We start from the raw sequence: 27,543 nt of genomic DNA, 5'->3' as shown, positions 1-27,543 counted from the left end.
CCTACCCATTTTGGATGGACCAAATCCTGAAAATTTAGGACAATATCAAGCCCTTATCTGTAGAGGTGCCTGGGGAAAAAGGGAGCTGAGTGGTAGTGGCCAGGCATGTAGCGGGACAGTTACCCCACTCTTGAGAGAAAAGGCCAGGCTGACTGGGGAAGCAGCCACAGCTGGGGCCATGCCCCAATCAGGCCACAGCTGGCCCTATAAAAGGGCTGTGAGGCAGGAGCTGAGTCAGTCTCTCTCTAGGGGTGGGGAGAGAAGGACCTGGCTGCCTGGGAGCAGGGTACTGGAGGTAGAGAAGTGCTGGGGAGTGGCAAGGGGAGCTGCAGCCTGGCAACTCACCAGGCTGCAGGCCTTGTTCAAGACCTAAAGAGAGATAATAGGCTGCAGGTCCAACCCCTGTCTTGCCAGTGATGAGTGGTTTACAGACTGCAGTCTGCCCCAGTGAATGGGGGATAGATGATGACTGGCAGTAGCCACTGAGGCAAGGTGGGGATAGAGGGTTGGGGGTTCCCCTGGGAGAGGAGACCCAAAGTGTGGGGGCACTGCCAGGGGGCAGCACCCCAAGGTAAAGGGGCACTGGGGTCTGGGAGGGACATGGGGCCAGTGTCAGGTGAGACACTGGCCAGGAGGAGGTGCGCCATATGCTGGAGAGCTAATTCCTGACATGACCAGCAGGAGGTGCTGCACCTGTGAGTCTTTGCTTCGCTACAAGGCACGTAGGACAAAAGACTAGAATTGCTCAAGGAAACCAAGAATGATTTTAGCAGGCATGCTTTAGGGCTCTTTTCAATAGGAGCAGCATGCAGTCTTTATTAATGTGTGCTTCATGGAGCAACACACACTAGCTAGCTTCCTTTTGACAGCAGAGCACACCTGCATGGGGTTGTAACTTATGAAGAACTGCTACAATAATAGCGATTGTGGAGGAAGGTGATTTCAAATTTTACTCTCACACGGTCCTTTTAAGATGAACCTAGTAATACATGACATGGCTACAGCACCACTGCATGTAGTTATATATAAACGTTCCTGATATTGTTCTGTTAGCTGCCATTTACCTCCCTCACAGGCTTCAGGGGGAATGGGGATGGGGTCTAACAGCTAAGCATAAAGAAAAAATACTCCTGGCTTTGGAGAGTAGATTTATACCAGTTCTTATCAAATCGCGGTCCATGGACAACCCACAGTTTGCAGAGCCCTTTGGGCTTGTCTGCAAAATGAAACTTTTGACAATTAAGCAGTAGGGGATTAAGACATTGGGAGGGGAGGTGGGTCCATGAGGGAATCTTTCTCTTAGAAAGTATCTTGCACAATGGAGAAGCTGACATACGCTGACTTATGACCTATTAATTTTTTTCATAGTTGCATCTTAGGCTATGTCTACATTAGGACTTTGGTTGCTAAAACTTTTGTTGGTTGGGGTGGTTCTTTTCATATCCCTGACCAACATAAGTTTCACCAGCAAAAGCGCCAGTGTGGAGAGCGCTATGTTGGGAGGAGAGTGTCTCCCACTGTCACAGCTACCGCTGCTCAGTGAGGGTGGCTTCGTTATGGCGATGGGAGAGCTCTCTCCCACCAGCATAGAGTGGCTACACAGGATACCTTACAGCTGCAGCAGTACAGCCATGCCTAAGTTTCATAGTGTAGACATAGCTTCAGACAAAAGACATCCTGTTCAGTTCAAATTTGAACTGGTTTGTTGCTGTTTCTGTGGCTGTCTAATTTTCATCCACTAGCTTGTTTCCACAAATAGGTAATGGTTAACAAATCTACAAGGTGTGCTAGAAATTGTATCACAGCAGTACGGAACTGCATTCATTGGGCACTCAGGACTAGAACTGTGCAAAGGACTGAATTTTTGGTTTGCCAGCAGTTTAAAAAAATCAAAGAAAAAATAACTTCAGGTCAACCTGACCAAAATTTGTCACAATTTTTTTCTTTCATGTATGAAATACGTTGTTCAACCCAAAACAAAGTGTTTTGTTTCTATTTCAGGCATCTTTAAACATTTTAAAATATAAAAAGCAAAGGTAATTTGGAAATGAAGGACGAGATTCACCAGGAGACTTAAGTGCCATTCACAAAATCGAGGAGGAGCAGATAGTGCTGCCACCCCTTTACAGCCGATAGCTTTGAAACAACAACTTGAACTAAAGTTCCCCCATCCCAGCTGAGTGCCCCAACTACTCAGCTTTTGAAATGGGCATCTGTCAACTCTCCTGTTGAAGCCATTCCACTCTGTATAATTAATTAAATAGTCATTGGATCAGAGCATGAGTGACTCTCTAGCCTGCTGGTTAGGGCTCTCACGGGTGGGTGTTCCAGTTCCAGTGAAAAACCACCACAGTTTGGGTCTAGGGTTTATCATTCTTCCTCACCTAAATCCCCTAAGAATTTAGCTTTAAAAAAATCAAAATGTTTCAATTTGGAAAGGTAAAAAAATAAAAACCTTTTCTTCCTGACCAAAACAATTTGCCAAAATCAACACAAATTCATGAAATGTTTTGGTCAACCTGAATCTGTATTTTTAGGTGAAAGTTTTGGCCAGAATATTTTGCCTAGCCCTACTCAGAACCCATAGCTCTTCCCTTCACCCCAGCAGCACTCATAGGTGTTGCTAAACCAAACTGTAACCTTCCCTCAATATGCTCCCTGATCCAACCTGTCCATCACTTTCTCAACAATGTCTAGACACATCTGTTTCCCACTTGCTGACTCAATCTGTGAATTTAGCAATCTTCCAGCAACAGTCCTGCCACAAAGTAGTGACCCAACCTGACTTCAAAGTTGAAAAATTGCTGAAATATGACAGCAGATGCCTAAAGCCACAGTTCCACAATGATGCGGTGTAAGGTCAAGCCTTCCATATGAGGCAACTAGGAAGGTTACATTTATTATATCCAGGCTATTTTTCAGTTTTACTCAACCAATAACCAAAAGGATCGCCAATAAATAGTAAAATAGAGCTGAAATTCCAATATCTGCTATATCCTAAGAGAAGATCCCAAGTGTAAATTGCTTCACTGTTTGTCGGTCACTACACAGGGACACTAACAAGTGCTAACGGGCTCTTTGAGATCTCAGAATAAACAATCCACCTGGAATCTAACTGATGAATAGTCTCCATGTTCAAATCCTGACACAATGTGCGCATTCACAATAACTCACACTCTAGATTTAATGGCACCTTGATGGTAAGTGCTCCTAGCTACTAGCTTTCCTTGGCAATTACTTGTTCTGCCCTATTTCCATTTCATCGCTGTAAGTGGTTTTATAAACAAGCCTTAGAACACATAACCAGCTAACCATTCCAAGGCCAGATGTGGAATTAGTATGCTACTATTTGGGGAGGAGTCTTCCTCACCTAGCTTTGGTATGGCCATTCCAGCAGTCCTCTTCATTTGACATGCCAGCTGTCACTCTTTCATCCTTGCAGATAGTATATGGTAAAGCTGACCAGAACTTTTTTGAAAGCTTCAGTTTTTCTTTAATGTCTGTTACCTGATCAAGAGACAAGAGGCATACTTGGTTAAAGAGGACATCCATACTCAGTCATTTTTAAGAAAAGAGTGTTTAATTCCATACTACTTGATGGTAGAGGTTAAGAAGATCAATGGTACTAAAAGTCAAATTCCTGTACTTCCGAGCAAGGCACATTGCATTTGGGTTGAGTAAGCACGAATAATCCAAGACACCTTTAACTCACTCTTCTTCAAGACAGATGTTTTTAAACAGAGAGAACATTTTGTTCTTCCCTATTCTCCTTTTTGACTGAAGGGTTCTAAATTTCATCCTCCCAAGCATCAATCTGCATGGTATTCTAATAAATGCCAATTCAATAAAACAGTGTTTCATCAGATACAATGTCTCACCCATTGATCTACTTGGTTTTTGTAAATTGTCTAAATAATTATATTTAATTCTACATGTCTAGCTTCTAATAACTGTTGAACTGGTAGTGAACATATGCAAAGTACCCAAAAGCTGTGAGTAAAATGCAATAGATTTGGATGTCTGAGGCTGAAAAGATTATATATGTGTGTACGCATGTATCCATCTATATAACTAGAGTCAGATAGATATTTATATGTAGGCCTCAACTTCAAGAACTGATAGGACAGATTTAGAACACGTTGCTGAAGTTGCAAGCTCGCTCCTGTGCAAGAGATTGCACCAGTTGGTATAAGCCAGAAAACTAGTGCAAACTTGCTTTCAACATGTATTTGATGAATGCTCAGACTAAAATGTTATCAGTTTTTGTTTTGCATTTGGTTTACAAGAGCAGAATCTATAAATGTAGCTAAAGGGTAGGTTACAAAAGATTAATGATATCATTGGGCCTGCAATGGCTGTTCTTATGGAAACAGATACATTTTATATGAAATGTAATAGGATTATGGGGAACTTGTTGAATAGCTTTCAAAGGAAATCACTGAGTTTTATTCTTTAAAAAACAAGAAATAAAAGCTCTCTGTTATTCCATTCAGTTTTAAGATAGGCTTTTCAGTGGTTAAGGTACAAGATTGTAGTTGGCTATTTATCTCTTTTCTCTTTTGTTTTGAAGACAGTGTAGCTCTCTGAACAAATGCCCCACATTGCTGTGTAATGCTGAAACTGTGAAATGTCACATTATACTGCAGGTGATAGAAACATCTGAGAATATTGCATCTGAAGTACTGTACACATTTTCAACGGTAACTGAATAACCAAGATTCTAAATAAGTAGAAAAGTATTTTGCTGCATGACTTGTTGACAATGCAATGACAGAGATCTATATAAATCTACTCCAACCCTAGTTGTTTAGTTTTAGTATCACACACTGCAGCAGCATGTGCAAGCCTTTTAGCTCTCAACTGGGGAGCCCTTTCAAGCCAAAAATTTACACACCAGATTATCGACACTGGACAAACCCTCAGCGACTTTGTAAATGGTGTTGAGTTAAATCAACACTGTACACTACAGAATATTATATTGATTTCTCCTGGTCCTTGCTGGACCTTTTGGGTCCCTTGGAGCAGAGGGCCTGAGAAGTGACCGGACAGGAATTCCTCCCACTCCTGTTTGTCTGGGATTGAGGGACAAAAACTGAGATTTACTAGTGACTCAAAAGGAAAAGGAGTACTTGTGGCACCTTAGAGACTAACAAATTTATTTGAGCATAAGCTTTCGTGAGCTACAGCTCACTTCACTGGATGCAACTCAGCTACTCAAGGCAAGCAGCTCTGTTAACCCCCAGCTGCTCCCATACCAAGGTGTAAATTCCACAGTGCAGTAGCTTGGATAAATTCTATACAACACTGTCTGGTTTGAAATGGGGGGAAAATAGGCTGCAGAAAGCAGTAACTATTCCAATAAACTCCAGGAGTTTAAATGCAATGGGAGAACATTTCTAATCTAATGGCTGTGACTAACTCTTTATTTAGGCTCACTGTGATGCCTGGTGTGCAGTTATTTACAGAAGTATTGCCACTGACGACATCAACAGTGAGCACGAACTCTCAGGAGGAGTGACTTATCTGAGGAATTCTGGTTCTGACCCCTGAAACTTAGATCTTGATACCCATATGAAAAAGAAGATGGCTGGTAATTTAGGACTGTACACTTTTTTTTAATTTTGAGTCACAATAGAGTAAATGTCCTTTGGAAGGGGCTTTTCTTTCATTCACCCCTTTCTGAAAGGCTTCCCTTCTGCTGTGCTAATCCTGAGCTTCCATCTAATTCTTAGTAAATTCTCACAGTATGATAAGGGATTTTAATGGAAGTCCCATGGCTCAAACCCTGGAGAAGGTTTTCAGAATATCCCTGTAAAAATGAACATGAGGGGTCCAGCTCCATTGTTGTTTTTGCTGTTGTTGTACATGTACTCTCTGGGCGTGCACTGCTTTATACTGCAGAGGAATGATGGATTATTAAACTTTATAATCATGGAGATTTTTCTGCACTACAAAAACAGACAAGACAAAGTAACAAGAGCCTGCATATAGCACTTTGCAAACATTAACTAATTATTCCTCACTGCTTTTCTCTGAAGTATTATTTTCTCTGAAGTATTGTAGATGGGGGAAATGACAGAGAAATTTACAGAGAAATGACAGAGAAATTTAAAGCACAATCCTAGTTCTTATATAGCACTTTTTTCTATAGCTCTCAAAGCACTTTACAAAGGAAGTCCATATCGTTACCCCCATTTTACACACAGGTAAACTGAGGCATGGTGACTTGTCCAAAGTTGCATCAGTTGCCAAACCAAGAACAGAACCCAGGACTCCTAAACCCCAGTTCAGAGTATGACCCACTATACCACACCAGCTACCAAGGGTAACACTTGCCACACCAGGAACCTGTGCTCTCCAATAACGTAGTCTCTTTCCTATCAGATACTTAAAAGAGGTGATATTGTAGTGCTGTAATCCCCATGGAATGGCAAATGTTTTGTTTCTAATGGTCCCTACTGCAGATACAATTTCTTAAAACTCAGATTATGTAAAGCTACACTCTAAAAATAAACATTTAAATTGTATTAGAATGGGGAGTGTGGTAATGAATATTTTCACTTGCTGGCTATGTCCTTCTCTAGCCCACTTTACTCTGACATTGCAGAGTGTTGAATAAGGGCATTGACACAACTCATCAAATCTTTTATTCTTTCATACCACTTTCCTGGAACTTCTGCTCATCTTTTTGAAGCATGGTAGCTATAGCTGGACTTGACAAGCTCAGCTGCCCAGCTGTTCTTCCCCCATGAAGCTAACCTTGACTTTGGATTTTCTGGAAGTACAGTGCCATTTCTGTTAGCCATTAGTGAAGGAGGAAATGGTGATACAAGCTACTTGAGGTTCCCTTTAAGAGACGGAGCGGAGGATGATGGTCATGTTTATTACAGGAGTGGGTGGGTGAAATTTTGTGGCTCACAAAGTACAGCAGGGTCAAACTAGATGATTGTGATGGTCCTTGCTGGCCTTAAAGTCTATGAATCTGTGTTCAGTCACATGGTGTGAAAGCTGAGTGGATCAGAGATATATTTTAAATGTAAGTCAAGTAGCCTTAAAATACTGCACAGAATTAGGGAGACATAATTCTATGGAATTCATAACATTTTCCTGTGGGTTTCGGGTGACTTTAGTTGTGAGGTCATCCCAACCACATCAACAGAGAGTCTCCTGTTAGTCGCCACAGTTATGTGTTCTCCACAATAAAGCTTTTGAATATCAACAGCATTCTAAAAAAATACATATCAGATGTACAGTACCCCTAAGATGAGATAAAAGCCATTAAGGATTCAGCTAATATTTCTCACTTGTGGCTTATGAAGTCAGACTACTGTAGCCCACTTAGCGAGCTGTGGCTTTTTAAATTATTCCTTGGTATTTATTATTCTGTGTGCTTTTCATCTGAATTCAGGATTATCTTTCAAGCTCCGTTAGACTTTTATGAAAACATTTAAACAAAAGGCCTATGTAATTTTGATATTTTATATCGTCCGCTTCCACTCTTTCTAGCAGGGATTGGCATTCAAATATCTTTGAATGGAATTAATCTGATTCTTGCTTGTCAGACTCCAACATCTATTTTGAACAATTCATCCAAACATTATTTTGAAAGTGTTTATTTGAGTTGCAGCAGCTGTCTGTCATAAGAAAAGGGACTTACAAATTGCCACCCACAAAAAAGTTAGATTTCTGGTTCATTAGTGCATGTATATTTGGTGATAGGTTTGAAAATTGTACAAGGTTAGCCTGGCCCACCTATGTAATTGTTAACAGAAAGAGTTACTGTGTGAGTGAGAGATTTTAAATGTTTGAGCATTAATTTAATTCAAGGGGATCTTAAGTACTGAGAGGAAGGATTGACTTGTGATTAAAGGTATTGGCTTGGGACTCAGGAGATCTTGGGTCATTTCCTAGCTTTGCCAAAGACTTCCTATGTTACCTTGGGCAAGTCACTTAGGTACTATGGCAGATACTTGGGCATGTGTTTTATTCCATCCCTGTTCAGCAAAGCATCTGCTTAACTTTAAGCATGTTAGTCCCCTTGAAGTTCAAAGCATAAACTGAGGTAAGACACTACCATTCTCATTTTTCAACTTACCTTGTACACAAGATTACAAAGCAGTCAAGTATCAGGCCCTTAAATCTATAGGGAACACAATCCCAGAATGATTAGCTCCATCATAGAAAAACACCTGCTAACTCCAACTATTCAGAACAGATAATTTGGGTTAATTAAGAAATGTAACACAAGAATAATAAAGGCCTGAAAACAAAATGATGGCATTTCATTAATATGGGAGACCCAGGAGAAATTTACCCAACTATTTTTGAATTGTATAGTCACAGTTAGGAATTAACCACACAATCATCTGCTTTGGGTAACAGTCTGTTGAACATCATACAGGTCGTAACATGAGCAAGACTCAGGGATTGTTTTAAGAAGAAATGTTTCCTAGTACTCTTCCTCTCTGACATTTTTTGTGCCACCTTTTTATGGTTATTCTGCAAATTTCTAATGTTTTTGTATTTTAAATTTAAGTGGGAAGCTAAGTTTGCCTTTCGGTTGAAATACTCTCCCAAGTGAGGCCCAGAGAGTCTAAAGCAGTGATACTCAGACTGCGGGTCATGAGTCACAAGTGGCTCTTTATGTGTCTTCTGAGGCTCATTGCAGTACATGATATTAAAACATGGTGTGATTTAATTATTAACCAATCAGGATGCTTTTACTATGTTAACTAATTTAGTTATCAACTTTCAATAAATTTATTTGCTGTGAGAATTATATAGGCTAAATATTTCCTTTGTTATACCGTTTAAATATGACTATATAGATAGTACTATAGTAAATGAAACAATGAATTCACACTACTGTGGCTCTTTTGGGTATTGTTGATCACTAACTTGCCTCCTGAGCTACTGAGGTCTGAGTATCACTGGCCTACATCCAAAATCCAGGGTTGGCTTTTATCCCTCTCAGCTCTGTGGGCAAACCTCTCACTAGTCACCAAGAGTTGTAGTGTCAGCAAGAGTAACTCTCTCACAGCTTTTTGGGCAAAATTCTGCACTTAAGTAAATAAAATGGTCAGAAAATGTTTTAAGTGGGTATGCTCCATAAAGTATGGTAGTGTAATTTGCACCCATTTGGGACCATGCCAATTGACACCAGCTGCAGAGCTGACCTTTGGTTGTCACTGGGTGTGCAGAACAAATGTAACTTACATGCTGAGGAGGTAAAAGGGGAGATATAGCAACAAAACCAATTAAGAGGAAGGTGTAAGAGAAAGCAAGTGGCATTGCCACCAAATGTCAGTTTGGTGCAAGTTACCATACTTGCGGCTCTTGCATGCAACATTTAACTCACACCACCAATTTAGGTCACTTTGGAGTTTTGGTTCTTATTATTTCTGGGTGAGAGATCACACAACCTTCTCCTCAGTACTAGTCAGACCAACACACTTAGACTTGTTCTCTCTCTCTCATACACACATAACATGCTTGCAATGATGCAGAGGTAATATAATAATGGGTATCTTGAGACTAGATTTATGTACATAAAGCCTGACTATTTAAGTCATGTATTGCGTAGTGAACTGCACATCCTATGTTGGTTAAATGGTAAGGGAGAAGGAATGCGCAGATCATTGTGATTTGATTTTTACTGTGTCATATAAGCCGAACACTGTCCATGAATTTCATACATTGATTTGGATTTATGGTCATTGGAGATTTAATTTGAAAGCATTCTGAAACTAATGGCCAGCAATTTTGTTTATAGCAACATATTCAGTATGCTTATGGCATGTACAGCGTGTCTGAATATTTATTATGTTTATGTCTATCATTATGGTGTGATATTAGGTATAAGAATAGAATGTCAAAAGCTTAAAAGTATATTACTGCTGAGTATTTTTAGTGACAATTGTTCACTAGCCATATAAACATACTGAATAAAAATGATATATGCACTGCTTTCCTTTGATTTCATTCAACTTCATTCTTACCAGCTTGGCTGAAATAAACTATTGATCTTAGGATCTATATAGCTGTTTAGGGTGCACAGCCCATGGTGGTGCTTCTGTCAACAGCTATGACTGAATGAGACATCTTTAATTATAGTCTTTTATTTTTATTGTTTTTCAACTCTTACTCAGCCTTCCTTAGGCTGCCTTCTCCCCAACGCCCTTCACTCGCCCCCACAAAATCATCACCTTCCTTAGTAATTAAATGGCAACTTCCACAATTTGAATTTTCCAGTGATGCCAGCTGAAAGTGACCATGATAATGGGTAGAGGTTGTTTAATTTTAATAGAAATTAGGTTCCTGAGAGTCTGGACCAGTTAACCAGAGGTTTGTAAATTAACCTGTAGTTGAATTAATTGGAGGTCAGCTTCTGTATTTTGGTATTATCACTATCAGAGCTCATTGTGCCTAATTTTTAATGTATACAGTATAATGATGATGGTAAGAATTAATAAAAGAGCACCCCCTTAAGAACTGTAGACTGCAAAAAACTAAACCAAAAGTGGGTAGTTTTTGAGGTGGGGAAGGGCCCTGATCTAGCTTTAAAACCGAGTGAGTTGAGAATTTGTTCTATCCAGGTTATTTCCATACATTATATTATTTCCTAATAAAATACATTTAAAAGCCAAATGGTTGCTGAACCACACATAGCTGTGAATTATTTTCAGCCTTTAAAAAATAACTGTATATCGAGTTGATTCTGGAGGGATTATAAATCACAGGCTGGCAGATCGCCTGTTACAGCTGTATGTGTTCATGTGGCCCCCTTTTGTGCTCAGAAGCCTTGGAGTCGCATAAGCCTCGAGATGGCACTATTGGTCAGCCTTTCCCACTTTCTTACAACCATATGCTACATACAAATTATTTCACCGAGAGTAAAATCATAGATTGTTCCACTGCATATAAAACTGACAACCCTGTTATTTTAAACTTGAAACTGACAGGCTCTTATTTTAATGAGGTCTGTCAGTGCCAAGGTTAACCAAAGCTTTATTTCCCTACAAAATGTTAAGGCCAGGGTTCTAAAAAAGGGGCTGTGAAATTTTGTGGTTATTGATACTTTCTCAGCATGCATGAGTTCTAAGAATTTCACCAGGATGCCTGTACAACAAATACTTGGGTTTTTACATGATTGACTTTGTAACTTAAAGCAGTCTAAAATTCTTCCAATAACTCCCTTATCATGATTCATGTTTCTGCAGAGACAAGGCGATGACAGCGCTTCTAATCAAGGAGAAATGGTAAATCAGTTTTAAAGCACAAATAGACACTTTGGTAATTTATAAAACAAAACTAATGAGCTAGGAGACATTCTAAAGCAAGAATGCTCTCCCCTTAGTATTTAAAATGAAATGAAGGGAATTTGATCTGTGAGGAAAACTCACGTCTCCTGACAAGTAAAACTTAGGGACAGATTCTGCTCCTTTAATCATAGTAAGTAGAACAGTACTTGACTACTAATCCTGTTGAATTCATAGATCGGGGTGGGCAAACTTTTTGGCCCGAGGGCCACATCAGGGTTGCGAAATGGCATGAAGGGCTGGGTAGGGCCGGGTTTGCCTCACCAAACAACCTGGCGCCCGCCCCCATCTGCCCCCTCCCACTTCCCACCCACTGACTGCCCCCCTCAGAACCCCCGACCCATCCAACCCCCCCCCTCCTTGTCCCCTAACCACCCCTTATCCAACCCACACTGCTCCCTGTCCCCTGACTGACCTGACCACTATCCACACCCCCGCCCCCTGTCAGGCCCCCCGGGACCCTTGACCCATCCAACGCCCTGCACTCCTTGTCCCTGACCGCCCCCTCCTGGGACCCCGTCCCTAACTGACCCCCCCAGGACCCCACCCCCCTATCCAACCTCCCCACTCCCTCTCCCCCCCATTCTCCCTGTCTCCTGAACCCCCCCCGAACCTCCACCCCATCCAACCGCCCTCTTACCATGCCACTCAGAGCACCAGGACAGGCTTATTGGAAAGCCTGTTAGGTGGGCGGGCGCAAGTGGTGCTGCTTGCAAGGCAGCGTAGCTGTAGGGGAGAGGGGATAGTGTGGGAGAAGCTGGGGGCTAGCCTCCCCGGCCGGGAGCTCAGAGGCTGGGCAGGAAGTTTGCCCACCTCTGTCATAGATTCTCGAAGGCGAAGATATGTAGGTTCCTAACTTCGACAGTTTTCAGTGTTACTACTCAGCATGACTAAAGGTGCAGAATCTCAAAAGCAGAGATGGGCTAGAAGTGTTAAATGTGGACAGGAGGTTGAACCCCCAAAGTTTCAGGGTCTTCAGATCCAGATAACTGACTTGGGCCTATTTCTGTTAGAAAGAGAGACGCTCTTTCCATTCTGAAACTGATGTTTTACAGCAAGAGTTGAAGCTCATTATATAGTTTTAACTAAAATGATTTCCAGACAGGTATGGTTAAACTTTCACTTTTTATGCTGAGCAGGATAGCCATCTGTGGGCTAACAAATACTTGTGTCCAGTTTTATGTGCATGTTTCAGTGTTTGTGCATGATGTTGGCCTGTCAACCCTGGAGACTAAAGCCATCTGTCTCGTCACAGAGCAGATCCAGCACTTGAAGTGGCCGTGCAGGCTGGCCCACAAGTGCCCTGCAGTTGTGTCTCAACCCCAACCTGGAAGCACTACCTTTCATGAAGAGATGGTAGGACAATCCTTCTAGCTCATCTAAGTCCAGGGCCCCTTTGCTGGGAATGCCACAAACCAAGTTACCAAATGGAGCCATATATATATATATATACACACACACACAAGTGTCCCTATTTTAAAATTTATATATATATATATACACACACACACACATTTTAAAATAGGGACACTTGTTCACTGAAAAATGAAGTTAGACCACCAACTCATTCCACATAAACCACCAGCTGGTAATGACTTTCCAGTCATCAGTGACTCATAGGGGATTTGAACCTGGGATGCAGAAGGGAAAAGCTTTATATTCAATTACTAATTTTCTGACTCTAACAGCCCATTGTGACAGACTGACAATATCATGGACAAACCTTATGGAATTAAAGTGACCTCTACTGAATTAAGTTAAACCTTATTGAACTAGGATTCATATCTTTGGAGTTCAGTGTATTAAAAATGCAATTGTCTATGTGTTATTGAGAGATAGTATCTATTTCCACGGGAAGGGTAAATAGGAGAACAGCAAGGAGTGATCAGGCAAATTTACTCAGGTTGTAACATCTCCAGAGGAAAAAACCAACCCCTGGAAAGGTGCACATACTCTAGTTCAGATTGGAGTCGCCAGGGATCCTCAGACAAAGAAATGATTTTTGGATAAATAGCCTGGTTTTCAAACTGGCTCAGAGCAATACACAGGACTTATTGTCCAAGGTGGGTGCCAATCCTTATCTCTAATCACCAACCAGAACACTTATCAGGGTGAGGAGGTGATCTCAGATAAGCTTGTTAGAGTGTGTAGGTTCTTTGATTGTTTTTAATATGTTTTCTCTGTAGTGTTTTTACCTTAAGAATAAAATAGGCTTGTACAGAAAAAGCTGTGCGGTACCTATAACTGTGGGCAGTCAGAGTGTTAGCTGTCTCTGAAGGGAAAGGAAACAGGTGTGCTTGGGCAAGCCTGCCTCTTCTGGAAATAACACAGTGAAGGCAGGGAACTGTGCAGCCTGAAAATTCCCCTGTCAGAAGGGAGAGACTCAGGTCTCTACTCAAGAAAGGCAATGGCTGGGGAGCTGGAAGCCTCAGCGTGGACGCCCTTGCTGGACCAGGGAATGCAGGTGCTGTTGCCCTGAAATGTGACACCCATTTCTAAAATTATTTCCATTGTCAGACTTGTTAAATACCGGTGTCCCAGGGCGATTTCCTCAACTCCCAATATAATCATTGTAGTAATAATAAATAACAATAACAACAACAACAATTGCTGTTATTTTAAACCACTATCAGTGTTACTGAAAGTGGTTCCTGTATTCTGGGATAGTATAATATGTAAATTAAAAAGAAAAGGAGTACTTGTGGCACCTTAGACTAACAAATTTATTTGAGTATACGCTTTTGTGAGCTACAGCTCACTTCATCGGATGCATTCAGTGGAAAATACAGTGGAGAGATCTATATACATAGAGAACATGAAACAATGGGTGTTACCATACATACTGTAACCCGCGTGATCACTTAAGCACTTAAGGTGAGCTATTTCCAGCAGGGGGGCGGGGGTGGACCTTTTGTAGTGATGATCAAGGTGGGCCATTTCCAGCAGTTGACAAGAACATCTGAGGAACAGTGGGAGGGACATCGTCATCATCTGGATCCATGGAAAAGAAGCCCTTGAGGAATTCCACCATGACGTCAACAATTTCCATCCCACCATCAAACTCAGCCTGGACCAGTCCACACAAGAGATCCACTTCCTGGATACTACGGTGCTAATAAGCAATGGTCACATAAACACCACCCTATACCAGAAACCTACTGACCACTATTCCTACCTACATGCCTCCAGCTTTCATCCAGACCTCAGCACACGATCCATTGTCTACAGCCAAGCTCTACGATACCACTGCATTTGCTCCAACCCGTCAGACAGAGACAAACACCTACAAGATCTCTATCAAGCGTTCTTACAACTACAATACCCACCTGCTGAAGTGAAGAAACAGACTGACAGAGCCAGAAGAGTACCCAGAAGTCACCTACTACAGGACAGGCCCAACAAAGAAAATAACAGAATGCCACTAGCCATCACCTTCAGCCCCCAACTAAAACCTCTCCAACGCATCATCAAGGATCTACAACCTATCCTGAAGGATGACCCATCACTCTCACAGATCTTGGGAGTCAGGCCAGTCCTTGCTTACAGACACCCCCCAACCTGAAGCAAAAAAGTCACCAGCAACCACACAACAGAACCACTAACCCAGGAACCTATCCTTGCAACAAAGCCCGTTGCCAACTGTGTCCACATATCTATTCAGGGGACACCATCATAGGGCCTAATCACATCAGCCACAATATCAGAGGCTCGTTCACCTGCACGTCTACCAATGTGATATGTGCCAGCAATGCCCCTCTGCCATGTACATTGGCCAAACTGGACAGTCTCTACGTAAAAGAATAAATGGACACAAATCAGACGTCAAGAATTATAACGTTCAAAAACCAGTCGGAGAACACTTCAATCTCTCTGTTCACTTGATTACAGACCTAAAAGTGGCAATACTTCAACAAAAAAACTTCAAAAACAGACTCCAACGAGAGACTGCTGAATTGGAATTAATTTGCAAACTGGATACAATTAACTTAGGGTTGAATAGAGAGTGGGAGTGGATGGGTCATTATACAAAGTAATACTATTTTCTAATGGTTATCCCCCACCCCTCCCACCCCCCACTGTTCCTCAGACGTTCCTGTCAAGTGCTGGAAATGGCTCACCTTGATTATCACTACAAAAGGTCCTCCTCCTCCTCCCTCCCGCCCCGGTCTCTCCTGCTGGTAATAGCTTACCTTAAGTGATCACTCTGGTTACATTGTGTATGGTAACACCCATTGTTTCATGTTCTCTATGTATATAAATCTCCCCACTGTATTTTCCACTGAATGCATCCAATGCTGTAGCTCACGAAAGCTTATGCTCAAATTTGTTAGTCTCTAAGGTGCCACAAGTACCCCTATTCTTTTTGCGAATACAGACTAACACGGCTGCTACTCTGAAACATGTAAATTAAAGACTTATGCAGGAGATTGGAAAGAAATCTAAAGACCGAAGAGACTTCTAGCAAATTTGGTATGATTTAAAATATGACATTTTGGGGAACAACTGACAGAACAGAATGGGCTAAATCTACAGCTGGCAAGGGGGTTGTATCCACTGAACCCAGTTCTGAATTTGTCCCTGTGTACTTAAATATTTATCTCTGACCAAACTGTGCTGCGCATGATGCTAAAGAAACACCATTCCCTTTGCCAAATGGAAGCTGCTATTATGAAAAGAAAAGAATTCAATCCCCTGAAATGGGAAACTGAAGGGACCTGCAAAATCTTTTCCTACAATAACTGGGAACAGTGTTATAAAGCTGGACTGTAAATCTGATTCAAGCAAATCCAAAGCACTCATAGGAATCAGCTTTTTATTGCAGATAATGTTAAAAAACCACACCGGAAGCACACTGGAATATTCAAGATAAAGGGCTAGGGGCTTTTCTGCTACAAGACTTAGCAGCTAAGAACTGATACTTCAAGAACAAGTCTTGATCTCTCCAAGAAGAAAGCTAATGCAAAATAATATCTAATGCAAGCAATCAGTAATAAAATTATTTTTCAACTTCTATACCCTTTCAGCTATTCCAGAAACATTTATCTGATATTGGTGATGAAATTGGTCACCCTTTCGACATACTTTGATGATTTTGGAATATATTTCTTCTTTTGAGACACAGAGAGTTACATAATTACCATTTCAGACTATGGGAATGATGTGCAAATCACTTCTAATAGAAATGAGTAGGTTATTCACAAGTGTTTTGTGGGGAAGCACAAGTTAGATTCACACATTTGGCTTCTAGATCATGCCCGTTTGACTAACTCTAAAAAGTGTGTGCTGTAGATTGAGAGGAGAAATACTGACATACCTCATTTCTTCTAGTCACTACCTCTTAGTACGATTGCACTGCAATCCTGATTATATAAAGGTCTCAGGGGATACCCCATAACCAGGGGTTCAGAAACATAAAGGCAGCCAGACCAAAAGGCTTTAAAGTCTGTGCTCTTGGTCCGTTCCTACCCCAACCTCCTACAGTGCATGTTTCCAAGCCTGTGGCCTAGTTCCTCACAGTTATTAGATGGCTTCTCCAAGCTAGTTTGGCCCTGGAGAGGAAGCTGTACTCAGAGGACCCATACGGCAATGAAGAGGACAGAGGAGAAAGCCAGCTGGATTGTCTAAGTGCAACACAGGAGGATATAACTGGGAATTTTGATTAATCATCTGTTTTATACTGCTGCCCACCACCACAGTATCTGAGATGTCTTCCATGCAACATCGATATCCGCAGCGGAGTCCCAGCAGACTTCATGGAGTCTCTGGCACTTCTTCCCTTTCAAGGTCAAAACTCTGATTGAGGTAGGGTGTTTGGTTTTCATTTATTGATTTTTGGTATGGGGTTAAAAGCATAAGGGGATGTCAATGTTGTGTCATTTTTACGGAGGAAAGGCTTTTTCAAAGAGATCAATCAATCAACTGGAGCTCAAGTAACATTTTAATCAAACAGATTACTGAACCTAATTTTAAATGTAGTTATATCTTGAGTCAGAATCAAAGGGTTAATATTAGTTGAAGCGGCTGTGAGGAATAAGAAGTTATATCTGGTGACATGGTGTATCTGCAGAAGCATCTCAAAGCCATATTGACCCTTTTAACAGACATATCACAGCAGGCAGCCATATTACACAAACCCACACTTCATTTGCCTTTGCTGTTACCCAACATTATTGCTTTCAAGTTTCTGCCTCTCAGTGGTCTGATCCTGCAGAATTGAGACCCATTGGAGCTTCACCATTAACTTCAATAAGTGCAGGATGTGTCCCATTGATGTTTGTATTTCATGTTCTGGATTATTTTTCCCCAAGCAACTGATTCTGCATTTTTTAAATGATTGGGGAAAAAAAGTCATGAAGGAATTAAAAATTAACATAGAGGCTTCTTAGTATTGCATGAACTGATCTGCTGATACAGAAACTTATTGTGTTTATTTTTGGTGAAACTTTTTCTCCAGAATCCCCAAGGAGGATGGATCATTTCATTTTCATGATGGGCCTGAGGAGCAGAGAGAATACAATATTCTTGCATGACATCAGACACAAATATCATTTGTCAAAACATCTAATTCCAAAAAAGATAGTCGCACAGAACTTGGATTAAAGACAACATGAACATTTTCTGAGGCAGTAAAAGCCAAGAAGGGTTCAGATTTGCTGTCACTGGCTTGTAAGCTTCAGTTCTGTATAGAATGAATTCCAAATATAGTATGTACAGCAGGAGAAAGTCTTATCAGGGAAACAACCTGACTCAGACTTAGTGTTAGATTTACACTGCATATCCACCACATGATGCATTCTGGTGACCCTCTGCATACCTGCCTACTGCAGAAAAGGGAAGGGTGTCCTCCAGTGATGTGCAAGTATGCAGAGATGTTCTCTAACGACCTCTTGTGCTGTGGTTAAGTGCTCTAGGTACACAGTTAAGAACTCTTGTCTGCAGCCCTTGAACAAAGTCTTCCTGGATTCAGGCTTGAAAACTTAAAAGTTCACTGCAACTCCTCTCCACCTCTGCCCCTAAAGTGAGACGCAGCAATGCACATTTTCCATAAAAGAGGCATAATTTTTTGTGATTACTTCCAGACCCTTTTGCCTCCTCTTTGTTTTTCTTTTCTTAATCCCTTTGATTTACATGGATGATTTTGTTCACTCCACCTGGAATTCTCCTGTAACGCCCACTGCTGTTTCAAAATCAGATAGATACAGCCTCCTGACTATGCCTAAAGGAGCCGATCCCCTATATCCAGTGCAGTTAAAAGTCTATTTAAATTGCATTAATGAGGAACAGAAGAGGAGGACAGAGAAAGTGATGGAATGTAGGTTACTGGATTTTAAACCTTACCTCTGATTCAGACTCAAACCCTGAACAGTAGACAAAAGCTAATTTGGACCCAGATCTAAACAATACTGCCTTTGCCCATCTCTGGCTGAATTACTGCTGTCCTGAACAAACAGGGTGCATGTGGATTGATATCAATTTGATTGTACGAAAATATCAAGAACTATTCTCATTAGATTTCAATCATACAAATGGCAGAAACTTTGTGAGATTAGTTGATCTCCTGTTTCATGAGATTTCAGCCAGTCAGGGCTGAAATCCCATGAGATCATGTGTCCTTGAAAGATCGCAGTAGGATCTAAACTGGAATCAGGAAATAGGTGCCTTCTCATTTTTGATTCATTCTGAAACTAAAACCATTGGGGCTGGGTCATATATGGGGATTTGAGTTGGAAGCCTAGAACTCTGAAATGTTGAGCAATTTGGATTCAAAGTTCATTTTTTGCTTTATTCATAAATATAAGCAAGTTGCATAATACCCTTCATATACTAATCTGGAAAAGTTGAAGGGCAAGTACCACTGAAAAATTCTGTGTGGAAGAGACCAGGTGTTGCATCTGGTGGAAACACCATAAGTATATTGAATAATCCTAACCCAGTCACATAACCCTAGCTCTCTAGACCCTCCCATTATTCCATCTCCATTATTATTTGTATTATGGTAGTACCTAGAGGCCTCAGTTGAGCTCATGGCCCAATAGTGCTAGGTGTTATACAAACACAGAGTGACAGTTCCTTTTCCAAGGAGTGTATAGTCTAAACAGACAAAACAGATCATTCTTATTTTACAGATTAAGTAGCTCAGTCACAGAGGGATTTACCTAAAGTCACACAGCAAGTCTCTGGGAGAGGCAGAAACTGAATCCACACCTTCACAGTCCCAGCCCATGACCTTAACCACAAGACCATGATGGGTTTACTTTCCCTAACAAGCTTCCTCCATCCATCTTAGGGAATGTGACATTGTAGGCAACCAGACCAAAAGAGATCCACGTTGAGATTTTGTATAAACTGTCATCTCATTTAGACTTCATCTATCAGAACCTTTTTAGATTGGCCTGGGAAGTTCAGCTTGTACTAACTGCCCTGGTACATTAAAAAAAAATCCCCCCTCCCCCTGAATTCTCGCTTTTGAGGTTCAGATAAACTAAGGTAACCTTTTTTCTTTGTTTTTAATTTTTCCAGCATACTGCGTTTCAGGGCTCCATCTGGGAAACCAAAACAGAAATGCCCAGAACACATGACCTGACGAATCTAATAGTAATTGCCCAATTTTGTATATGCCAAAGGTTTGGATGTTTACACACACTTTATGGGCATTTCTCTGAGCTTCAGAAGTTTTTATACACAGACTCACTGTTCTGCCTAGGGAACCATGCTGCAACGGGTAGTAAAGGGGTACATCTGCCAAACCCTGAGCATCTGCTACTGCCTAAGAAAATCTAACAAGTAGTACTGTGCTTTATGAACCACAGCACCACCTGGGGTTGGCTGATAGCAGCCAACAGTTAACCTTTCTCCACAGCTGCTGGCCACCTGTCAGTGGAAAACAGCGAGAGAATTTGAAGTTGCTCCCTGCATGCAGGCTGCTTAGAAGGAGTGTTGGTTACTACCAGTGGTGCTGGCAGCCCTACACACATTATGCACAGAGCGTCCTATTGGCAAGAGCAAAGAGGAGCAGTGCTGGCCCTTCCACTGCCCACTCAGTTTTGGCCCTGCTGGCCCTGCACTATGAAGAGTACAAAACTGAGTGAGTGGCGCTGTGACCTGGCACACTCAGGAAGATGTTGCAGGACCAAACCTGAGCGGCGCTGTGACCCCTGTACACTAGATTGCAACGCAACTCACTCAATTCAGCACTGCTCCTCCTCGCAGGAGTCATGGGGACAGCTCCTGTACCAGGGTTCCCTCTGGCTCTGGGAACCTGCCCATCCTTGCCCCACTTCCAGCAGTCATTATCCCCATCTGCAGCAGGGATGGTTCTACAGGGACTTAAGGTGTGGACCATAGGAAAAATTTCTGGGGACTTTTCTGGGTTCTACCCCAGCATCCTTAGAGCTGAAGAAACTCAAGACTGGTTATTTTTTTTTTTTCAGTTTTTCAAAACGAATTGTCCACCTCCCCATGCCACTAGGTATAAGCACAAATTCAAAGAACAGTATTGCCAACCTCAAGTGTTCTCAAGTCATGAGTAGGCCCCCAAAATCAGGAGATTGGCTTAAAAATCACTAGATTTTTAAAATAACTAAAAGTTGGGAATTGCATTAGCCTTCTATGTTTTTGAGCCTTTAGAGTTCATGTTTGCTAGCTCTTCTCTGCAACCTCGAGGGCTAGAACCTTAAAAAAAAAAAAGAAAAAAGAAAGCTGGGATTTTCACAATCATCTGATTCCAGGAGCTGGGACTTTAAGAAAAAAGCCAAATACTGCAAGACTCGAGATAAAAACAACATGAATTTTGCCACATTGGAGACAATAAAAACAGAATAAACTAAACTGCTGTGCTGGACCAATGGAGAAAGCATGTTACAAAGTCGAGGTGCTCTCCAAGAAAAGTGGAAATGTGATATCATCACAGAAGACTGCCACTCACAAGTGAAAAAAATAACTCCTAATAACACTTACCATTTACCCTGTACTTTACACTGATCAAGTACCTAGCCTACAAAGTCAGCACTTTGGACAGGTATACATTATCACATAGAGCTTATTCCTAGGCACATTGCACCCAATGGCAAAGCTTCCACTGACTTTAATAGTAAAGAATCATGGCCTTAACTTGCAAAATCTGCTACTGAATTTGTGAATATTGTGCTCAGAAACATTCCATAAAGCCACAGTTCAATGTTGCACACACTAGTCTCTCTCTCTCTCTCTCTCTCTCTCTCTCATCCTTCTATATGGAATATTCCAGGAATCTCTGACAATAAGTTTATCTGGAAACAAAGACTGATGAAATGGAGAATGGCGAGAATGTTATCAGCACATCTGTGTGAGTAGGGGTGGCTAGCTGCTTCCAAAGGTGAGCTGTTTAGCTAAAATGAGAGGCAAGGCAGGAATATAAACTATTATTTATATCTCTGAATCACCTGTGAGATGAAGGAGAGAATATTTATAAACAGAAATGTGAATTTTGGCAATGCAGTAGAGACCCCCACCTGTAATCTCTCTTTTCAAAGTTTTAGGTTTTAAACACAAAGGAAAATAATATAATGTGGGGGCTCATATAAATGATAAATTCAATTCATGGGTTTAGTCATCAAATTGTTCAGCAGCAGTGATTATGCTATAATTTATACCTCATTTTTTAACACTTTTAGTCACTGCAAATTTACTTCAGCGCGTCCCTGAAAATTCCCTGACAGTAATTTATGCAAAACAAAGACATGTTCTGTCAAACTTGTCTCAGGCTATCACACTTCATTTGTCCCTCAAAGCCAACAACATCATAGAGAGGGAATTTGGGAAAAAAGTATTGTACAGCAACATAGTCCCTTAAAATGAATGAGAAAATGCTTGGGATGTAAAAGACATGGGAATGGGCTTTTAGACAAATAATCTCACTACAATCCTTCACAAAGGCAGAACTGTAGTTTCTGGCCAGTTACCTTTTGACTCTACCACACAAATACTCTTAAAATTGACCTGGTGTGTGAGGAGGAAGGAAAACAAAATGTATGGTCAGCATAAAAGCGCAGCAAGTGGTTGTTTTGAACAAAGGCCCCATGAAATACACGTCTAACATCAGCCTTCTGCTCTTTGATCACAGTGTACAATGCAAGAAGTAACATACAGCAAACTTGGTGTTCAAGGAGACCAAAAAAAAGGAAAAGAAAAGGAAAATTATACTGATTACTGTTTCAGAGTAGTAGCCGTGTTAGTCTGTATTCGCAAAAAGAAAAGGAGGACTTGTGGCACCTTAGAGACTAACAAATTTATTTGAGCATAAGCTTTCATGAGCTACAGCTCACTTCATCACTCTAAGGTGCCACAAGTACTCCTTTTCTTTTTACTGATTACTGTGTTTTTTGTTCTGCACTGTTAACTTCTTGTTGTTGTACAAAAAACTTCCATGAAGAAGAAGAATATGGCTGAAATGTGTCAGATCCTGATGAAGATTTCCACCCATATAAAATGCTCTGATGCCTTAATGTTCATTTGGGACTCCTGTGTCTGAGCCAGCATAGTGTTAAGGGACAGTGTGATGCTGGACGTACCATATTTCAGATGAGATGTAAAAACAAGCTACCGACCTTTTGCATTAGCACTTTTCACAAGAATATGTTAGCTCTGGTATGGCTAAATTGTAAACCAGCTAGTTACATCTTGCCTATCTACATCACCTCTCCAAATTCAAATGGACACAGTTTAATGCTCTAGGGTCTTACTGGTCTAAAGGGCATAAAACAATAAAGAACGGCCATGCTGTGTCAGACCATTGGTCCATTTATCCCAGTATCCTGTCTTCTCACAGGGGCCAATGCCAGGTGCTTAAAAGGGAATGAATAGAATACGGCAACTATCAAGTGATCCATTCCCTGTCATCCAGTCCCAGGATTTGGCAATCAGAGGACTCTGAGGGAGGGGTTCTGACCCACAGAGTTTAGTCAGTAAGACTGCACAAAGCATGTGAGAAACGTTGTTTGAATCTGATAAGTTAGGCATTAGTTAGCATTTAATCTTTATTTTTCTTGTAAGCATGTCTAATTTTTATGCCTCATTACCTGTACTCACTTAATATCTCTCTCTTTATAGTTAACAAATGTGTTTTACTGTTTTATCTAATCAAGTGTGTTTAAAGTGAAGTGTCTGAATAGCTATTTGAGATAATAAACTGGCATACTATTCCTTAAGGATTCCATATTATTACTTAAAGGAATAACAGACTTACAATATTTTTACAGTCCAGGAGAGGGCTGGGCAGTACAGGACATACATTTCTGGGGGAAATCTGAGACTGGCAGCATGTTGGGGTCACCCTGCAGTATAACCCAGGCTGGTCAGAGTATAACCCAAGTGTGGCTGGCAGGCTGCAGTTACACTCAGGGTGTGGCTTGCATGCTGGAAGGCTGTTTGTGAGCAGCCTAGGTGGGAACTACTTCAGTAAGGTATTTTAAGGCACCCAAGGGCAGGGCAGGGGTGACAGAGTCCCCCCCCCCCCCGCCACTGATCTGGACTGTACCCTGGTACATCACACGTATATATTTAATTTGAGCTTCTATTATTGTGTTTCAAAAAAGTTTCCATGCAGCTTGCAGGCATTTAACTCTTGTGACTGTTCCTTTTAATTTCTGTTTAACTAGCATCCTCATTTTTGTGTAGCTCCCTTTTCTGAAGTTATATGCTACTGGTGGGCTTCTTTGGTATTCTACTCTCCATTTCCCTCCAACAACGATGTTAAATGATCGCTATTACTGAGCAGTTCAGCTATCTTTATGTCTTGGACCAGATCTGGTGCTTCACTTAGGACTAAATCAAGAATGCTTCTCCCTTTATGGGTTCCAGAACTAGCTGCTCCATGAAGCAGTCATTAATGGTGTCTACAAACTTTATCTCTGCATCCTGTCCTGAGGTGACATGTACCCAGTCAATATGGGGATATTTGAAATCCCCCATTATTACTGAATTTTATGTTTTTATAGCCTCTCTAATCTCCCTGAGCATTTCACCATCACCATCCTGGTCAGGTGGTCGGTAGCATATTCCTACTCCTATATCCTTATTATTCAAGCATGGAATTTCTATCCACAGAGATTCTATAGTACAGTTTGATTAATTTAAGATTTTTATTCTATTTGACTCTATGCTTTCTTTCACGTACAGTTCCACTTTCCCACCAGCATGACCTACCCTGTCATTCCTACATATTTTGTACTCTGCTATTACTGTGTCCCATTGATTGTCATCATTCCTTCAAGTTTCTGTGATGCCTATTATATAAATATCCTCAGTTAATACGCGGCACTTGAGTTCACCCATGTTCTAGCATTTGTATAGAAGCATTTATAAAATTTGTCACTTTTTAATTGTCTGCCTTCATGTGGTGAATGGGACTCCTTTTCATTTGACTGGTTCTCTTCAGTTTCTACCTGTACTTTATTAAGTTCTAGCCTTTCCTCATTACTAGGATATACAGAATCCCCATTAATATATCCACCCTGTAGCACTATTGTGTGCTTCTAAACAGCTGTAGTATTTCACCCCAAAATATGGCTGCATTTCAGCAGAGGGTGATAAGACTCCTATGCATTACTTGGTACTTCGCAGAAGTGCTGTTAATTAATTAAGATGAGAGATTCTTGAGTGAAAAACTGATATAAAATACAAGGCATAATTTATTTTTAATTCTTATTATTTCAAAGAGTTCAGTTTTGCTTCTTTTCAAACTAACCCGTCACTTGTCCATTTTTCCACTTGTTTAGTACCAAAGCTTCTTCCACTTAACAGCTTGTTGTTGTGCTATTAGCAATGTGTTTCAACAAAACATCCATTCACTTAAAGGAGTAGGACATACTAGATTTGTGAGGGCTAACTGGAGAAGTTCATTTCCTGAACAGGTTTGATACGTCAATTCAGCATGCAAGAGATTAAAGTACACTGAAAAGAAAGTTTCAGGAACCTTTTCCTAGAAACTAATGTAGCCTGCAGTCATAGAACAGATGTACCTCTTTAGAGCAGCTATAAATCCTATAAGTACCCTAATAAATACACTACACATTCACTGGAACAATGTGCCCTGTGGATTTACACTGCATCATATCACTTCTTCCTGAAAATAATTATAAAACCTATTAGAGGCTATATTTGGGATTTTCTGATTTATACACCCTTCTGCTTTCCCCTCTCCAGACAGATATTCTGTCATGAAAGACATGTACACTGACAGCCTGATTTTCTGCCAAAAGAAAAAAAAATCCCTATGACTATATACCAGGGCCCTAGTTACAGTTTGAATCAAGATGTTGTTGAGTGTGGATTGGCGATAAGGGCAGAGGAATAATTTTTTTTTAAATGTTCAAGGAGCAGCACAAACTTTTATGCATAATATACACTTTCAAAAATGTCTCTGTCGATTTCAATCCACAGGAGGAACAGTTTAGATTCATGGGTAATGGGTGGAACCATGGCTTCTGAGCCACCTACTCAAACCAATCTTCCTGTTTCTGAAACACGGCAGACTCTACAATCTCTTCTGTTGGAGAAATTTCTGAAAGTTTCTTAATGCAACCCAAACCCAAATGAAACCTGCATGCTTTCAAATTTCATTACATTTTGGGCCAGGGTTACCGAAGTTGCATAGATGGGGCCAATTTTGTAGGTGCTTGGTTTATTCCCCAATCAGACACTCCTCCGTTCAAGAATGATATTTGATAAATTGGAGAGGGTTCAGAGAATAGCCACAAAAATAATGAAAGGATTAGAAAACATGCCCTACTGCAGTGGTTACCAACCGGGAAAGGGGTGGGGTTGATCCTGGGTTGCCCTTAGATTTAGGAAGTGATCTTGGGCATAAAAAGGTTGGAGCCCTACAGTGACTGAGCTCCTTCAGTCTATCTATTTAGTTTAAAAAAGAGAAAGTTAAGGGGTAACATGCTTACAGTCCTTACATGGGGAAGAAATATTTCATAACGGGAAATATTTAATAATAATCTAGCAGAGAAGTTGAATCTAAACAAATTCATACTGGAAATAAGGCATACATTTATTACAGTGATACTAACTAACCACTGGAACAATTTACCAAGACTCATGGTAGATTCTCCATCACTGACAATTTTAAATCAAGATTGGATGCTTTTCTAAAAGATCTGCTCTTGGAATTATTTTGGGGAAGTTCTATGGCCTGTGTCATACAGGCGGTCAGACTAGATGATCACATTGGTCCTTTCTGGCCTCTGTGAATTTTATGTCATTGTAGTAAGAAATCATTTTTCCATTCAAATGATCAAATAACTGAGGTGCTTGGATCTTAAGTGACGATAGATTCGCATTCTAATGCTGCGTACCTGTGTACATAGCATAAGATGGATTCCAGCATATTAAAATATAAAATATACCAAAACACCTTCTACCTTTAAGAAAGCTCTCCTTTCTTACTTTCCTGTGATTTAATATATTTGAAATGTTAAAGCTGTGAATATATAGTGTATACCCTGTAACTTATTCACAATTATCTATGTTATTCTACGGTACCTAGTATATTATGTGAAATTAGGTTTTGATTGATGTGGATTTCACATATAATATGTATAGGTATATAAAATTAGTTCCCCACAGTCTGATCCCAGAAAACTTAAGGATGGAACAAATCACTTTGTTCCATCCTTAAGATCCCCGAGGGCAGAGGTGGAGCAGGGGGCAGGGAAGGGGTCCAATTGTCAGCAATTAGAAAGTTGGCAACCCTACTCTGCCCAGGGCATACATACTGAAAGCCCACCTCCCTTTAAAGCCCCCACAAATTTTTGAAATGCCTTTTCCTGATTGTCCACCTTGGCAAGCACACCTCTATCTGCTCTTGGTTGTTGCGTTCAACTGCCCAGCTGATCATGCTGGCTACACGCTCCAGATGCGCTCCTGCCTAGAGTACACAGGAGATACTGGATCGCCTGGGCCAGTGGGGACAAGAGGCTGTGCAGGCACAGCTATGGATCAGCTATAGAAATGTTGACATCTATAAGCAGATTGATCGAGGGATGCAGGAGAAGGGGTACAACAGGAACCAGCGTCTGTGCTGTGTGAAAGCTGAGGAACTGTGGCAAGCACACCAGAAGGTGAGAAAGGCCAACAACTGATCTGGTGCCGAGCCACAGACCTACCATTTTTACAACGAGCTGCATCCCATACTTGGCAAAGACCACACCAACGCTCACACATCACCATGAGGTGCCCAAGT

General features: G+C 41.0%; 1 protein-coding gene across 2 annotated transcripts in view; it reads right to left on the bottom strand.

Moving 5' to 3' along the window:
- GPC6 (glypican 6) overlaps positions 1-27,543 on the bottom strand; it is a 1,118,215-nt gene that overhangs the window by 14,959 nt on the left and 1,075,713 nt on the right. For both annotated transcript variants that reach the window (XM_073347752.1, XM_073347761.1), the window contains one exon: positions 3,371-3,507. In XM_073347752.1, the coding sequence (XP_073203853.1) occupies positions 3,371-3,507 (137 nt within the window). The remainder of the gene's footprint in view (positions 1-3,370; positions 3,508-27,543) is intronic.

This window comes from Lepidochelys kempii, chromosome 1, assembly GCF_965140265.1.
Source record: "Lepidochelys kempii isolate rLepKem1 chromosome 1, rLepKem1.hap2, whole genome shotgun sequence".
NCBI lineage: Eukaryota > Metazoa > Chordata > Testudines > Cheloniidae > Lepidochelys > Lepidochelys kempii.
The sequence above is the reverse complement of the archived record's forward strand: the minus strand, read 5'-3'. Positions and strand labels throughout refer to the sequence as shown.